Consider the following 16,328-nt stretch of genomic DNA (forward strand, 5'->3'; position numbering starts at 1 on the left):
AAGATATAAGAAATTAAAATCACGGAAAACAGTTTCTATAATAATACTTTTTTTAAACGAGGGATTACCTAGTATTTATGCAGTGGTGATCAATCAGACTTTTAACATGTTTAAGAAATTGATAGACATATATACTTAATATTTAAACTAAACAAAAAAATTTCTTTTATTTTTTATAAAATTAACCAATTTTAATTTTAGATCTTATAAAAAAAATCATTTTCTAGAAATCTGAAATTACATTATTAAATTCTTATAAAATATTTAAATTTTAGTGTATATTCTTTGTGTTTAAGAAACAAAAAGGGAGACAATTAGAGAGGAGATGAGTGATGTTTTAGGGCACTGTGGGGGAAGTGGGACTGTGTTAAAAAGCAGAAAATAATCCAGAAAAGTGCATGTTATGTGTTTGGAATGAAAAATTATTTATTACAAAGCAAAACATTTGTAAGGGAGAGAAGTTTTTGGATGTGAAAGTGAACCTAGAGAGAAAGGGGAAGAAGATGGTACCACTCAGCATACATGTTTCAAAAAAAATTAGAAATCCAGAAGAATATAAACCAATTCCTTAAAAAAGACCAAAGTAGGGGTAGGGTGGGGGCTGCAACTCTTATCATATTACAGGCATATGAAAATTTTGCTTGCATATGCAGAATGGAGTTTACACAATATAATGGTTATCAACCAGAGAAGGAGAGAAGGAACAAATCTAGTGAAGCCTTGTTCATTCCATTTAAATGCAGGAGACCAAGCAGTCGAAGGAGGTAACAATGTTATGTGATTCTAGATGAAGAACATCACCATCTATTTGCCATAGGCGAGTCTACAAACAAATCTGCTAACCCTGGTAGACGCTATCAGCCAAGGTATTATCCCAACCTGAAATAGTATAAAACAGTTGGAACGCCATTCATAAACTATTACAAGCTTCACACGTCTTCTTTTATTTATACTACATTATTTAGTGGGTAGAAAAACAGTGGATTGCACTGTATATTGTATAATGCATAAAAGCATGAAAAATTACCAGCTTCCACGTAAAGATGAAAAGTAAAACTAAGAGGTGGAGGAGCCAAACTTAATGTAGTCTGATTGCAAGTTAAACTCACTTCCAGTGCTTTGGATAAGCACATTCCATCCACAAAATACACAAGTGAAACACCAATTCATGATTACATCTCAAAATCGGGAGATTGTGATTTCTTTTGAGGAGTTTAACACATTTTCTAACATACTCTACTAGTTAAAATTTATTGAAAACAATAAAGTTGCGAGTTGGAATACGTTAAGGGTATGTTTGGATAACCGTTTTGGGTTCCTCCAACATACTTTTGGACCACTAAACTCAATTTTCTATTATGTTTGTTGCCTCTAAAAGTCACATTTTCATCATCGCTTCACCCAAAACAAAGTTTGAATAAGAAGCAACAAATTAGTTGCTTTTGAAAATTATTTTCAATACTAAAAGTACTTGATAATGTTATACAATAAATTTCATTTTATCGACATACTTTGAACAACAAATATTAAAACATAAACTGCACTGCAGTAAACTCATTTTAAGACATACTTTTTTCTTCAAATTCATGTTTGCAAACTTTGATCCAAAATTCCAAATATGAATTTCAGCTAAGAATGAATAGTTTATTAGATGCTGAGACACTAGCCTTTTTTTCTAATAAAAAGCTCCCATCTTTCAACTCTGACCAATGAAGTTTGTTAAATGACGGGTATTTGAATTCATCATAACATGGCATAATTCAGGACACTGTCAAAAACTACTAAATACATCCAAATTCAAAAAGCAAGAGCAACGAACAATACATTCAATGATTGAAATATATTAGAAATATGAGAAGTGCCTTAATATTTTAGAGTACCTTACACTTTCTCTTAAAATTTATTCTTTTATATTATATGATCAATTTTCTTATTTAATTAGGACCATTATAAATATAGGAATATCTAATTAGAGTTACATTTCTTAGAATCTTATTTATAGCATATCAAAGCATTATATAAACAAAAATTATTATAGCTATTTGTATTTATTATCATCAACATGTATAAAATTATCAAGTTGTGTAATATAGATATAATCAATCATCCCTTTCTTTGTCTATTATTTCCATCACAGTACCTTATTCCATTTTCCACTCCAGTTCACCCCCTGCTGCATACTTTTCCGACAACAGTTGTTCTTCGCTGGTGATTTCTTAGTACTCATTATTCACTAACAATGATTTTTTCGGCAATTTTTAAGTTACTTATTAGTAGTGACTTCATTCACACCTATGATTATTCAAGTGGTGAGTCTTTTCTCCTGTATGAATCATATTAGCGGTGACTTCTTTCCCATCGAAGATCATTCTTTTTGGTGATTTTTTCCCACATACAAATCATGGCAACTTCTTTCAAACCGACATTCATTCCGGCGGTAACTTGTTTCCTTCCAAAAATATTATCAGTTTAAAACTTCCTAATATGGTTTTGCTCCGAACAAACCTTGCTTTCCATGTCATGAAAATTCTGTCAAATTGATGACCATTCTAGCTATGCTATCTTTATAACAATTCTCTCTAACTTCTTCAATAGCCCTGAGTTGTTTTTCCAACTACTTTTTGGTGAAGGTCATTTTCTATGTTTTTTATTTGTTGGGAAATGAATAATTTCTTGTAATAAGCTGAAAGTTTAGTAAAGCTTTAGCTTAAGAAGTCTTAGAAATATAAGAAATATCTAATGATATCATAAAATAGTTTAGAGTATCTCAGTATTTATTCTTCTTTTATATTTTATTATTTATTTCCTTATATAACTAGAATTTTTATAATTATAGGAATACTTTATTAGAAACAGATTTATATGCATATCACATCATGTATATGAGCATAAAATTTCATATAACTATGATCAACATTGTGTAGTCCAGAGACAATTTTCAGCAATTCTTGCATCGAATTTTCTTTCATAAAAACCTAAATAGGGTTTGCTTTGGGTATCTCTTTTTTATTCAAAGTTTCAAATATAAGAAGGAAAGATACTAGAAATTGCTTACCATAATATTGTTATTTTCAATCCCTCCAGTCCTCCAAGATAATAATCTCCCTGCAAAAATATGTAAATAATTTTCAGATCATAACCATTAAAAAAAGGCAATAAGAAATGCATTTGTCTCCTATGCCCACATTTGGACAAAAAAAATGTTTTTTCGGTGCAACAAACGACTTTAACTTTAAACACATTTAATTTAAACAAAAATTACAATGTTTAAAATTAAAAATTTATATTAAAAATGGCATCAATTTAAATTAAAAGTATTATTATATAATATAAATAAAAACAAGGGATTTTCAAGGATTTTAAAAGTGTTTTTCTCATGGTATTCAATTCAGACTTTAAATGAACGAAAAAAGTCATGGCATTCAATTAGAGTTAAGAAGGATTTTTTCAGGATGGCAACGAACTTCAATAGTATTCAATTAAGATTTTTTATAACATGTGTATTCTCTCTTTACGGAAGCCAATATAGATGTTGGTGTGCAGAACTTGATAACCTTTTTCACAAAAGAATTACAATTTAACCAATAGACATCTTCATCTATAGTATTTTCAGATAACAAAGATCATAGTTTGAAACATATTGTTCAAATCCAAGAACATGGATGCAAAAAGGACCATAATCTGGAATGTATTGTTCAGATCCAAGAACATGGATGAAAAAAATGCCAATGCATAGAGTAGGACATAAAGTTAGAACCAATTAACTAATGAAAAATTGTACTGAGTTTACTTTTTTTATCCAAAACTTATTACTTTATTGTTACTTGTTCCGGTACCGCCATTATAGTTCCACATCGCTTAGGAGTTGAGGCCAATGACAGTTTAAATACACTCCCTTAACCCACCGAAGCGTCTTTTAAGGACAAAACCGTGACGGAGCACCGACCTCCAAAGCGGACAATACCTCAGATGCGGTGATTGACCCTAGCGATACTATCTCTCGAACTTGAGGTCGGAACATTGTAGTTTTGAATGTTTTCTAAGTGTGGATAAAATTCTTTCAAATTTTATAAATTCATTAAATCTTTTAGATTGTTACAATATAAATTGGTTAAAATCCAAAAAGACTTCTAAACAATCTTGAAGTCATAAGATTCCTACATGTCTAGTAAAATCCACAAGACTTTTTGTCAAAATAGTCTTTTAAAATTTCAAACCAATACACCCCGCAATACATACATCTATTCTACTTAATAATTACTCAGTTAGAAAAGTATTTACAATATGCGTAGCTTATCTTCTTATTCATATTTCTAAAATTATAAAATAATAAGGGGACCAAAAGTTAGATAGGACGACCAAATATAGTAAAGTTCTTGAATTATGAGCATATTTTGACGAACTTCTTCATAAACATTCTTAGAAATAAAAATAAGAAAAATTGAAATCAACTTCTCCATAAACTAAAAATTAGCTTCTACACAAGCTAATTGTAGAAACTCTTATACAATTTTCCTAAAATTTTGTTTTAAACTTGTGTGTAAGCTAATTTTAATTTATAAAAAAACTAATTGCATTTTTTTTCTTCTTGTTCTTCTCCCCTACAAATGTTTATGAAGAAGTTCATCTAATCCAAACAAACCCTAATACTTCAATTATATCAATTACTATGCCTATAAATGTCACATCTTAGCACTATGAAGCGTTTTGTAGTTAAGGGAAGAGTTTGCAACTAAACTTGTTTTATTGGAAAAACCTCAAAAAAAATTCAACCAAGAACTCTATAAATATATTATAACTACAATTCATTTTGCGCCTATGTATATAACCAAAAGTAAACCTAACATATCCATAATCATAGCCAAGAAATATATCTACAACCATAACCTATACCTAATACGAAAGGAAACTAAATAATATAAGTAAATATTCTCAATCAGCAAGTCCGTAGATATTAGAATCCAAAAAAGGCACATTTTCTTATTTTAAGCTCCCAACAGTTTAATACAAATGAGTGAGAGTTTGTATCATAATCTAGTAAAATTAAGTATTAATCATAATTGCATTACCAAATGGTTGCACAAGTTGTTGAGATATGCTAGCCACAGGAACACTCCAAAACCACATGAGGAAAATTAGATATGTTAAAACCTGCATCACACAACCATGTTAATATCTTATCGGCCTTTGCAAAGAAAATAAGTAAACCTGAAACAATTTCTAGATCAGAAAATACCTTTGAGATAAGCAGAAATTTTGAATACAAAGCAGTATCCTTGACGTGTAAATTTTGAACTGCATGTTAGTTTAAAGTATAACTTTTCCGGTAATGCTACTTTCACCATGATCTCAGCACAAATAGCATATAAATTCTTATGCGACTAAATCTAGTTCCACCTACTTAAGGATCCAACTTAAAAAAATAGCTAACTCAGTAGCAGTCTTATCTAATCTGTTTAGAAATGGATTAAGTAGCACTTGCAATATTTTGATAAATAATCACCAGTGTTGTAATTGTACATATGAGATTATATTCATAAAACAATTTATTAAACAATTTTGTTACCTAATTTCTATATTCATAAAAATTAGGTAACAAAATAATTTATCTACAAGTGGTTGTCTCATCCTATGCTATGCATTCCATAATCCTTTAGTGAGGGTAAAAGTTTGTTACTCTAACCAATACATCATTTGATGCCAAGCACCATAATTTTGCAAATTAAATGCACAATGCCTAGTATTTTGAATTTGATATAGGAAATTAAAATCCTAAATCAAGCATTTAGAAAACTGACACGAATGTAAACTTAACTATCATAAAATATGGAAACTTAATTGTTCTAAAAGCCAAGTGTCATTTAAAACGTTTTCTTAAAGTCTTTTACCAGAGGAGGAGGGTCTGGAGAGGGAGTAATCTTCCTATGTTTTGAGTAAGCAAAGGATGGTCCTCTGGTCATTTTTTCTTTCCAGCAACCACCATGCCCTCTTAGCATTTTTTGGTATTTAGGCACACTAATCAATTAGAAAATTACAGCTGAAACTGTCCCATATTTGTAACAACTCTTTCAGAGAATAACTCTGTCCAAAAAACTTCAAAACGCCTCCTCTGCCCACTTCTTCCTCATTTTCTATACAAAATAACTGCTCCTAAACTACATTACTGAACCTACTTAAACAATATACACAATTAATATTACGTAACCACTCCTATTTTCTGTCAATAACTATCATATCTGCTCCTAATCCCATCAATTGATGATTATGGTAATATGATCAGTAAACATGTTCATATAAGAAGACTTTATAGAGATGGATTGAAAATACAAAGTGATGATGACTAGGTTAAGAATACATGAAGAAGTGATATTAAGGATAAAGATTACAGGAGAACTATATCATTTAATCACCAGCAAAATTATTGTTAATTGGAATTTTAGTGTTTCTTCGTTCTGAAATTTATTAAATATCTTAAAAAATCTAGAAATTTAAGTTGTTTGGTTATCTAGTTGGCTTGGTCTAGAAAGGATTAGTATTTTCATCCAAATGTAGCTTCTTCAGAATTTTGATTTGGCCTAACTTGAGTTCAGTTAAAAAAAATCTATATTCTCCTGTCTATATATTTGCCTCTTCCCAATTCTTTTTCCCTTTCCCTATTGTGCTGCTCATCCAACATCAGAGACTGATAATCTGAAATCCTCCCAAAACAAAGAAAAGACATCAAAAGGATAAAAGACAAATAACATAAAAAAGTCAGCTCAAGAGTTCTGTTGTTCCCTTTTCATGATTGATAGAGAAGCATTCCAGACAAAACCACAAAGAATAACAGCTTGAAAGAGCTTCTACCCCCTTGGATTTCAATATTATTACTTACTCTGGCACAGAATCATGTAATACAGGGGAAAAACACAAATGAGTTTAAAATCATAGTTGTTTTTTTTTAAATACAGTTGAAAAGAGCATATGTACCACCTATCTACACTTTTTAATGTAGGCAGGCAAAACATTTATACTCAAAGCAAACTCAAAATTGCAGATTTGAAATGTCCCACTACATTATAAAAAATGTAGTATGCAACAAGAAATGACTCGTGTAAATAACTTACACTTTGCAAGTTCCTTCTCCTTTGCAGCGGCTTTCCTCTTGAGTTTTGCACCTTGTGCAAAGGTTGATGGCCTGAGAGAAGAATGAAATCACTTATGTACACTCTCACAAACATATATTATTCAAATATATTAGATTTAAATGTAAGATATTTCTATTTTTCATAATTTCCATAAAGCATCTCATTTACTATGAAACTTTCAGAAAATAGAAACTGGAAGTAAACACAAAAGCATAGAAAAAACAAATAAAATAAATGGCCTTTCGGGTTTCACAAAATATTTTATTCAAGATACAATAAATGAGAAGGTAAAAGAACCCATAGTTGGCTCGAACATGAAAATTTACATGTTTTCTTTCATTGAAAACATATTGTCATTATGAGATTTTAGGTATAGAACAAGAAAGAGAGATAAAAGATAATAAAATACTAAATTAGTAATAACTGAGATGAATTACAATGTCTTGATGTGTTGATATGTTCAAAAACCTTTAGAGTACAAACCATTGTTAGGAAACCAATCATGGTAATAAAATATGATAACTAATCCTAAGATAGGATAAGGAAGTAAGAAAACGAATCCAAGAGGATAAACTAAGACATGATAAGATATTTCATAAATTCTAACAATTACCAATGTAATATATCTATAATATTTTTATCATAGATCTAACCAAAAGTATAGAAAAAAATAAATTGATAGAAGGGGTGAGGCTACTAGCTTCCATGCTTATATAGAATGTATGCCCACCCTTGTAAATAGTAGTTGAGACTAAAATAGGGAAGGACAAAGATAATTCTGATCATTAAGAGTTGGAATTCTATATAAGACCCATTTCTTTTCATGGAGGAAAAAATTGCCAAAGCATGAGTAACGTACTGTGCCAGTGAGCTCGCCTCCTTCAAAAGTTCTTTTATTTCTCTATGTAACTCAGCTTCTTTTTCTTTGTCGGATCCACTCTGAAGCAAAAGCATAAAACTAAAAGAAATTAATATCATAATCTAACAGTCAATGTGTTAGATATGTTTCTTGTAGATCAAAGTAAAAGTCAATAAACATAAAATTTATGGTAGAGACAAATTGCAAGATATAGCATATTGCAAATAAAGGCAACAATCCTACAACAGCCTAAACATTGTCCTACTGGAGTTTCATGACAGCTTTCTTCATTCTCAACCATGGGAACTCAAGAAGAAAATTCAAATTGAAAATTTCCAAAGCTTGATTAAAAAAAGTCAAAAAACTACAGGGTCATCCTGATCCACTATAGGTTTCATTAGCAAATGCTAGACTAAAATCACAATGACCCAACCCAAAGAGTTTGGACGGTTTCCTCTAAAAAAAGGGGAGGGGAAATGTGGCAGCAGTCAATGGAGCAGACAGTTAAACACATTGCGGCATTTGTTAATAGGAAACGAATAAATGATTAATGGGAGCATGAAATAGACAAGGGAAACAGAGGGAATTGTAGATATTTCATCTCTAAACTTGGGACCAAGATCTGTGGGGGCTGAAGGTATTTCTGTTCACTGTTTCTGACACCATCTTATTCATCTTCTGTATACTTTCGTGACATACTATTCATTTTCACTAAACAAGATAAATCACTAAACCAAACATGAAAATTCAGAACCTAGTTACCCATCCTATACATTTTTTTTCAAGGAAACAACTGCATAAAAAGCATGGAATTAAATGAGTTTTGAAAAGTGTAAACTATTCTTCTTAAAATGTTAAATTTAAACATAATGAGTGCATATAAGCAAACTGTTTCCCAGAATCCTATTATAAGTGTGAAATGGACAGCAATTAACATCTCATAAATAGCTTAAAAATCAAATAACCAAAACTCCAATTAAGCAAATGTGAGCCAAATAAGATATATGCCAAACCAAACATCTAAAAGCAAACAATATTAGCATCACTATCTGAATCCCTTTAAATTGTTAGAATAATGAAAAAGGAAAAGAAGAAAGAGAGAGATCACCTTCTTGGATTGATTAATCCTCTGAGAAGCAAAGTGAAAAGCTAGAACAACGAAAAATATGAAAGGAGCTGCTAGTGACCTCTGATTTTCTTCACTTGTTTTGTCTCCCATCATCATGTCAATTTGAAAGGCTCAAAAAGCTCTATTCTACAGGTTACTTTGCTTTCTTTTCTTTCCTCCAGGGAAAAATTGATGCTATGAAAACACACCAAACCACAAACCTGTAAAGTTTCAGATTAAGGTTCAACCAGTTAATCCAAGTGGTTGAACCAGATGACGGTCTGAATACACACACACACACATAAAAACTTAGACAAAAAAATCAAATTAAGTACCTATCAATCACAAATTCACGTAAAAAAAACTCACACGATTCATAAGCAATGATTAAGAATACAGTGAAGGGGAGGGCACAAAAAGGAATTTACAGAATGACATAGTGACACGTACAATATAAATACAGAAAAAATAAATAACAATCAAATCAAAACCAGGAAGCAAGCACTGATGAAAATAATAGCCATCTCGATTCACACCAAAACGATGCAGAAAAAGAAATGTAAGAGAATAAATCGAAAACAAAAAAATTGCCGCTAGTGAACAAAATCTCCAAATGAGTTACAAATACAAAACTGAAAATCAAAATTTAAGAGAGAAAATAGTAATTGAGAGAATTGAAAAAAAAAACGGAGAAATCATACCTAGGAACAGCGGTACCAAAGAGCATTAGGATTAGGGCTGTGGCAAATGCACGTGTTTAAGTTAGAATGAGGAAAAAGTCATAAAAACGTTATAAAAAGGGACAAATGTTATTTGTAGATCAATTCATAGAACAATTTGCACACAATATTTTTTGTGCTAATCACTCTTGGACATAATTTATTACATGTCATAATGATAGAAAAATATAAACAGAAAAAAATATTATATAAATTATTGTATGTGTATCACATATCATATAAGATCCTAATTTAATAGTTAACTAAGATTTATATCATATAAAACTATGTAGTTAGTTATCATTCTTAAAAGTCTCATACACAGTAACTTCAATAAATTTTCACCAATAGAATTACAAATAAAAATATGAAAAATATAATTTTATCATTAATTTAAATAGAAAATGTGTTATTAATATTACTGTCAATGAAAATGGAGTCATGGATTAACTTGGTACATTTTTTACAAACACACAAAATTAGTTCTTCTCACTACATGTTATCATACAAACTTTATAGTTAAAATTAATTTAAATTGGCATCTCAATCATATATTTGATGGCTTAAAATTAAATTTATCAAAATTAACTTAACTAAATTTTAAAATAAACTCTTAACTTTTGACTGATTAATATGGAGGAAATTTTAAAAATAAAAAAACATCAGTGGAGCATAAACATTTTTTCTTTAATTGAAGAGGAAGGAATTTCAATGAGTAGAAGGAGGAGGTCAACAAGGGTAACTTATTGTGTTTGTGGGAGGTAGGGTGAGGTTGTACATATTAAGACTCAAAGAAATTTTGGATGCAAGTTCACAAGTTGTCTTAGCTATAGGGTATTGTGATTCCTATTTGAAGAATCATATTTCAAGTGCATTTTGACTTTGGTTAAAGATTCCAATTTGAGGTGTTATATTAGAAGTGTCTCTTAAGTACATTGCTCCTTCACAAAGACTACAAATGGCTCGTTTGTGAACCATCCCCTCTCTGACCAACAACACTTCGACAATGGTGAGTCCAGCAAAAAAATTAATGATGTCAATGTTGATGCAGTTGAGCGGAAACCCCCCAGAGACAAACTGCGAGAAAGGGAGAGGGGCCTAGAAGCCACTACCATATCCATAAAGTAAGCTACCTGTCTCATTGTTCACTCTCCGAAGTATGAATTGGATTCCATCATTCTTGGTCTATTTGAGCCAACCTCATACCCATTCAAAACTCCCCTCTTTTCTATATTGCCCTTCAAATTTCCATACCCAACAAAAAATCCCCCTCTTCTCATACACATGTGGAAACTTGATGAGTCCACTGTGTAATTCATTTTAGGTGGGAGTTACTTTTAGCTTTTATCTTGTCTGTGGTAAACAGAGATAGTGATTTAGATATTTTACCTTAATTAGTGTTTTAGTTTTAGTTTGGTTTATTTATTTAATTGGAGTAATAACTAACGACCTACTGCTTCCAAATGTTATATCATCTTCAATTATTGTAAACTTTTATATTGTGTTTATCTCTAAATTTGGTTGTATTGAGACTAAAATAGTACTCTAAACTAAAGTCTTCTGCATTTCATTTTAGAAAATCTGATTCCCTGGTAGTTGCCACGAGCTTGATTAAAGCCTTTTTCAAGTATAATATTGAATCTAAAAAATAACACTGCTAATTAAGAACAGTAGCAATGGGAGTGGAAGTCTCTTTCCTTTTCTTTCTTCTACCTTCATAGATGAAATAAACTGATAGTAGCATTGACAACAATATTAACTAAACAATCCAGCGCTAAAAAGCCCCAAAGCTGAGCGGGCTCTATGCCTTTAAAGAATATCTTCAACACCAATATAAGTTATGGGAGAATTATCATTATGTGTTTAATCTCTTGAGTATTTGGAGTTTTAATGTAGTGGGAGAAATTATTTTTTGGAGTCGTTTTGGCTAAAACTTAGATAACTTTCTTAAAGCAACAGAGCACCAAACAAGGACCATAACTTTCTTAAGCCAGACATGTATAAACAACATCAAAGCTAGAAAAGTCATACAAATTACAATGAAAAGTGGTTCAAGGTTAAAAGTTAATACTAGTGAAGCAATATACCTAATGCTACACTAACAAACTTACAAGGTTAATTACTGAAAGAATCATATAACCTGAATATAAGCAAAAGGCTACCCCGGGTGTAAGAATACAGTATTGACCCCATCCACAAGGTTGAAAGAAAATTAGGCATGCTACAAAATTAAGAGAGAAATCAGAAAGTATTTCGGTAGCTGGCCTCAGACCTGATAATATTTGTTTGCCAAACCCAACCTAGCCAAACGCACACATTAAAATCAAAATATAATTTCATACAATGATCAACCTCAATCACCATATAATTTAACACAAACATCTCCTATAAACGCTAAACAAGACTAGTTTTACATGCACACACGATTTATAATCACAAGCAGAACCGCACAGAAATGAGAGCCAGAAATTGGGGGAATAAGGAATGAGAAAGATGAAGTTAGGTTCACATATACCATACATGTTTTTTGAGATCGCTGAAGGTGCTTCAATGGAGGAAAGAGACACAAAATGTGAATCCTAGATCAACCTGCAAATCTTGGGAAGGTATCCAACGATGCGCACCGTTTCAAGACTTAGCCTGAAGTTTTTCCTTTCTCTTTTTCTTTTTCTTTTTCTTTTTCTTACTTCAATGAAAAATAATGGAAAACTATGTATAGAAGACTTTTTTTACATATATTTTAAAATATATATTTTCAAAATAATACATAAAGTACTTTATTACGATAAAAAAATATGCAGGTTTTTAATTTTTTTATAAAAAATATTTTTTAAATACTTTTAATTTTGTATTTTTAGGTTTTGAAGGATTTGTAAAACATAAAATTATAATAACAAATTAAGTTTAAAAACAAAACAAAAATTATAGTTTGATTTTGTCATGAAGTATTAAGAAGATATTAACAATTCAGTCAGTTATTCTGGTAAAAGCTTTTTACACCAAAAAAACATAAGATATACAAAAAATTATTGATTATCTTATTTAGACACCTATTAATATAAATCTCGCAATATTAAAAAAAAAAAAAACTCACCAAACTAAATTTATTCTTTTGTAAGTGTTAGGTAAAGGGTTGCTTAGAGAAACATGAAACATTAGCGAAAATCAACCAATATAAGAGAACTAAATAAAAAATCTAATCAAAATATAATTAGTTTTCCTCTTACTTATTTAACATTCTTTTTAAATTCAATCTAAATTTAGTTTTGAGATTTATAAAGTAAACTCTATAAATATTTTGTGAGAAAATTAATAAGATTAAGGAAACGAAATAAGTTGGACTTTTTTCTTCATAATTGTGTTCTACATAAACTAAAAGACCTACCATTCCAAATAGTTTGTTGATAGATGTATCATAGATAAGTTGTCGATAGTTTTAAGTGGTTGTCTTGGTTCAAGTAAAAGTTTGGTTTTGGATTACGTCTAAGTCTCTCTCTAATTTTTTTCTCCTTTTCTGATTGGTGTATCGAACCTTTAGTCTATATGAGGATGGTTTCTTTATATGTTTTTGAGCTCAAGTGCTTGTTTTTAGGATGTTTGATTTTGAGTAAAGTCATGAGTGTTTTTAAATCATAGGTGTCTCGTGGTGTGCGTTTTAGGATGGGGTGACTTAAGTTTTTTTTATTTTGTATAAGGGTTTGATCACCCCTGAAGTGGTTCACATTTATTCATTGTTTATTACTGATAAAAAAAATTATACATAAGTTGTTAATATGATGACTCTAAAACTATTATATTATATATTCAGGATAAAAGTGGTTACTTTCAACTTAATTGAAAGGAATCCAAATACATATATGTTGTTGTTACAATACTTTTGTATTAACTTCTATAATGTTCCTAGAAGTCTACTATATTTTTTAAAACCTTGATATGATATTGGAACGAAAATATATAAAAAAAATCTCTATAAAGGATTCTTTATAATGGCAACCTTAATTTATATTATAGAAGTTAATTACTTGTAGTTGTTAACACTTACTTATTTGTAAGTCATAGTAAATGTTTTTTTTATAAAGTAGATTATGTATTACTAATTTTCATCTTTGGTCATAGGGTTTGATTTGCAAACTTTACTAGTAAGTTAGGCTAAATTGTTATACTAATAGTTACACTTTGAATTGCACTCACCACATATCTATAATAACAGGATTTTTCCACACTAAAAATATACACTTTCATTTAATACTACAAGAATGAGCAAAAATAATATTTATCAACATGAGTAAGTTGTGTTTGATGATACAATTTTGTCTTGGAAAAAGTTATAATGGTGATGGACGACTTGACTTCAATGTGAGTGAAAGTCAAATGAAAAATTGTACTATAATAAAAAAATTTGGCACAATAATTGGATGGTCAAAATTGTGTTGAGTATACACGACTTGATTAGCATTAGATTAAAGTTTAATTGAAGTTGTGTGAGTTTAATTTTAATACAAAATAAAAACAATAAAAACTCGTGCATACACGTGACAATTTTGAGTATACACGACTTTGATTAACATGAGATTAGGGTTTAATTGAAGTTGTGTTGGTTCAACTTCAATACAAAACAAAAATAACTAAAAGTTGTCCATACACATGACAATTTCAATTGTTTTTCCTGCATACCAAGGTCGTGTTACGCTTACACGATTTTAGTTTACAAATCTTATTACTCAGCACAACCTTGGTGCAAATTCACAATGTACAGAGCCTTGGAAATTTAAATTTGTCCCTTACAAGTAAATCAAATGCCTTGTTAGAAAGTGCAATTACTCTTATGTGCATCCATGTTTTTGTTATTATTGATCCATTTAATAGAACTTCCTTATGATGAAAGATAATTGACACTAACATAATATCCAATTTGTATGTTTGAACGTGGTCGTGAACCTCAAAGTGACTCAAAAAAGACATTGTGTTTTTTTTCATCCTTCCATCATACACCTTGATTATATTATGTCCTTTCTCACACGCCAATGATTATTCTATTTATTAGCTAAATTATAAAATCCTTATCTTGCTCGTACATATATGTATGACAATTTTTTTCTTTTAAAACTGAAATATTAAATTATTATCGTGTTCGTATAACTAAAATTTTCACACTCATACACAACTTCAGTTGTTTCTATTTTACATTGAGATTGTGTTACAAATGCCTTTAATTCATCATAATCTTGTGCTAATTAAAGTAGTGCCCATTCAATATAATTTTAATCATCCAAAATTTATGTGAAAGTTATTCTATACTAGTATGACTTATTTATTTAACATGTGTTCACACTAAAATAACATCACCATGATAACCTGTTTAAAATAAAATATTGTCAACAAAACACAACTTATCTATAATTTAATAACTTATTTAAAATAAAATCATGCTAATAAACACACAACTTATCCATAATTTAATAACCTATTTAAAATAAATTCATAACAAAACACAACTTATCCATAATTTAATCAATTAAAAACCCACTTAACTGAAAATCACCCAAGAGATTTCAGTACCTATGTGCTCCTTGAGGTTTTACAGGACTTTAGGAAGTCTACACACTTTATCTTTAGGTGGTTGATGCATAAAAAGAGTTTCTACAAAATAAAAAGATATTTTAACTTAGGAAATTGTAAACTTACATTTGTATTGTATTACATTTATACAACATTTGCAATCAATAATAAATTTCATTTACATCATGTAATCTTATAAACTTCTTTAAAAACAATAACATATATTTATTATACTTGTTTATAAATAAAAAATATATTGGATTTATCGCTGTTTATATTTATGTAATTTTATTTAATATATAAATTAAGATAACTAATTACATATTATATTGAAATTGTGTTTCAATAAAACAAATTTAATTATATAAAGTAACATATTTTAAATATTTATAAATTATTTGTAGTTAGTTACATTTTTTTAGATGTCAATATTAGTTTATTTTTTTTCTCCTTTTTTTTATTATATTGTTTTTGTATTTTTGTAATTAACCGTTCATTAAAACAAGAAGAAGATAATTTGGGTATATAAAATCTAATTATATATTATTATTATTATAGATGACAAATCTCATTGATATTAAAATCTTCAAATTTTCAATAATATTAAATATATGATAAGTTATTTATTATCATAGAGGGTAAAAAATATTAATATTCAATAATTTAGTATATAATATTTCTGTAAATTTATTAATGGTGAGATTCCTTTGAGTATGAAATTATTAATGCAAATATTTGTTGTGAGATCTCATATATTAAATTGCTTATTGATCTGTCTGTTATTTAATAAAGATATAATTTGAACTTTAAATATTAAGATAATATCAAGATATCTAATGTTTTGGTAGTTAGAAACTAACTAAAAAAGTTAAGTATATTATGGTTATCTCCATTTGTGTATTGTTTTTATATAGAAAAGAGTAATAAATGAGGATTGATTTTGTTGTGAGGAACTC

The 16,328-nt window shown here is 29.3% G+C and overlaps 1 protein-coding gene across 6 annotated transcripts; it reads right to left on the reverse strand.

The window, feature by feature from the left end:
- Positions 1 to 519: 519 nt before the first annotated feature.
- Positions 520 to 12,501, reverse strand: LOC137808529 (tail-anchored protein insertion receptor WRB-like protein). Of its 6 annotated transcripts, none has more exons than XM_068609685.2 (10): positions 12,334 to 12,465; positions 11,954 to 12,034; positions 9,796 to 9,832; positions 9,095 to 9,315; positions 7,987 to 8,066; positions 7,107 to 7,177; positions 5,237 to 5,295; positions 5,070 to 5,151; positions 3,056 to 3,105; positions 520 to 879 (listed from the first exon to the last, which is right to left on the reverse strand). In XM_068609685.2, exons 4-10 carry the CDS (start codon positions 9,209 to 9,211, stop codon positions 805 to 807), a joined length of 534 nt encoding a protein of 177 aa, XP_068465786.1. In that variant the 5' UTR covers positions 9,212 to 9,315; positions 9,796 to 9,832; positions 11,954 to 12,034; positions 12,334 to 12,465; the 3' UTR covers positions 520 to 804. The 6 variants fall into 6 exon arrangements, with proteins under 6 accessions (XP_068465786.1, XP_068465787.1, XP_068465790.1 ...); XM_068609686.2 differs by having other exon boundaries at positions 12,329 to 12,428; XM_068609689.1 differs by lacking the exon at positions 11,954 to 12,034 and having other exon boundaries at positions 12,334 to 12,501.
- Positions 12,502 to 16,328: the final 3,827 nt, after the last annotated feature.

The sequence above is a fragment of the Phaseolus vulgaris genome, chromosome 3 (assembly GCF_051622355.1).
Source record: "Phaseolus vulgaris cultivar YP4 chromosome 3, ASM5162235v1, whole genome shotgun sequence".
In the NCBI taxonomy this organism is placed as follows: Eukaryota; Viridiplantae; Streptophyta; class Magnoliopsida; order Fabales; family Fabaceae; genus Phaseolus; species Phaseolus vulgaris.

Coding starts and splice junctions, on each gene's coding strand:
- LOC137808529 (XM_068609689.1), bottom strand. CDS start 9,211: ATGATGATGGGAGACAAAACAAGTGAAGAAAATCAGAGGTCACTAGCA. Junction 8,067..9,094: donor GGATTAATCAATCCAAGAAG/GTGATCTCTCTC, acceptor CTTTTGCTTCAG/AGTGGATCCGACAAAGAAAA. Junction 5,296..7,106: donor GGAGAAGGAACTTGCAAAGT/GTAAGTTATTTA, acceptor ACTAACATGCAG/TTCAAAATTTACACGTCAAG.